Source organism: Penaeus monodon, chromosome 23 (genome assembly GCF_015228065.2).
Source record: "Penaeus monodon isolate SGIC_2016 chromosome 23, NSTDA_Pmon_1, whole genome shotgun sequence".
Classification (NCBI taxonomy): domain Eukaryota; kingdom Metazoa; phylum Arthropoda; class Malacostraca; order Decapoda; family Penaeidae; genus Penaeus; species Penaeus monodon.
Window position 1 is genome coordinate 41,133,326 of NC_051408.1, and position 1,303 is coordinate 41,134,628.

The 1,303-nt window shown below is 35.6% G+C and overlaps 1 protein-coding gene across 1 annotated transcript in view; it reads right to left on the reverse strand.

The window, feature by feature from the left end:
- Window positions 1-565: 565 nt before the first annotated feature.
- Window positions 566-1,303, reverse strand: part of LOC119588078 (26S proteasome non-ATPase regulatory subunit 6-like) — a 5,261-nt gene continuing 4,523 nt past the window's right edge. The window contains exons 6-8 of the mRNA XM_037936781.1: window positions 1,109-1,277; window positions 797-971; window positions 566-680 (exon numbers count right to left, since the gene is read on the reverse strand). Coding sequence (XP_037792709.1) covers window positions 797-971; window positions 1,109-1,277 — 344 coding nt within the window. The 3' untranslated portion in view covers window positions 566-680. The remainder of the gene's footprint in view (window positions 681-796; window positions 972-1,108; window positions 1,278-1,303) is intronic.

Below are 1,303 nucleotides of genomic sequence, written 5' to 3' on the forward strand. Positions count from 1 at the left end.
CTTGTTCTTTTCTGACACCTGCACACAAATACAAAGGCATATATATATCTCCCCTTCCTGCAATCTCAGTTGTGACACAGGTATGCAGAAGAGATAATGGTAACCACACTTTTCACTGCAAATTTTGAGACTTGGGAATAAGTTAATTTTGAAAAGATTAATATGTCCTTAAAATGTAAGTATGGATATAAAATTTTAAAAAGATATTGCTGATGTACTAACCAAGAACCTAATATTAAAGAAAATTTAAAAAGACCAAAACAGGAGTGAAGAAGGAAACAGACCTGTCATAATGATAAGTATGAACACAGCCTATCCTAATACAGATTTTTATTATACATAATTAACCTCACTTACTCTATCTTTGGTATACCTGTGTGTTCATGCATATTGTTTATGTAAGTGATGGTACCTCAGATAAAAAGATGCATGGCATTGAACGAAAGGGAAGCACAAAAGTTCTAAAAAGACTATTCTCCCAATCTATAAATACAGGTGCATTTACCACCCATTCATTTTTCATAAATTAGTTGTATCATATTATAGGAAAAGAATATGAAAGAAAATCTGTTTATTCTTTTATTATTGTAGAAATTCTTACTCCATTCTAAATATTTTCCATGGTACACATTATCCAGGCATCCCTAGGTCCTAATTACTTCCAACTCAAGAACCAAATTCTGTAACCAAGACTTCCATTAGGGTCCATATAACTTTCTGACAGGTTGAGATGAAAAATAAAGCACATATTAAATACAAAATGGGAAAAAAAAAGGTGAGAAAAAAAATTTACTACCTAAATATTAATGACCCTCGATAACTTTTGTACTCTATTGAGAAGGATGTCTCCTTGCTTGATCACTGCCTGGTACTGCCAGTTCTTAGAGTCTGGTCGATTGGTCTCTACAATGCCTCCCACTTTGTCGATCTTACAGTGGAGACGATTAGCAGCAATGTATCTTGACAGTTCCCTGAAAAAGCATAAAAGTTTTTGAACTTGCACAACAACAGTTAAAATATTTCTTTCTTGCCCATTCTTATCTTCAATCTCTAATTACAGAAAACATACCAAATTCAATGTAGATCATTAAAGCCTCATAGATCTAACCTGTCAATAAATTCTGTGGAGACGCCAAAGGCAGTGGCCATGTACTGGAGTGTGAGGGACCGATAAGATTCAAGCAACTGTGTGTAGGCCAAGATGCGCATTTCCCTCACGTAGTACCTGTAATGGGGTGCCAGCAGGCGATCATGCCGTAGCTCACCCTCAACCCAAGCTGGACAAGGAGAGAGATGTTTTTAT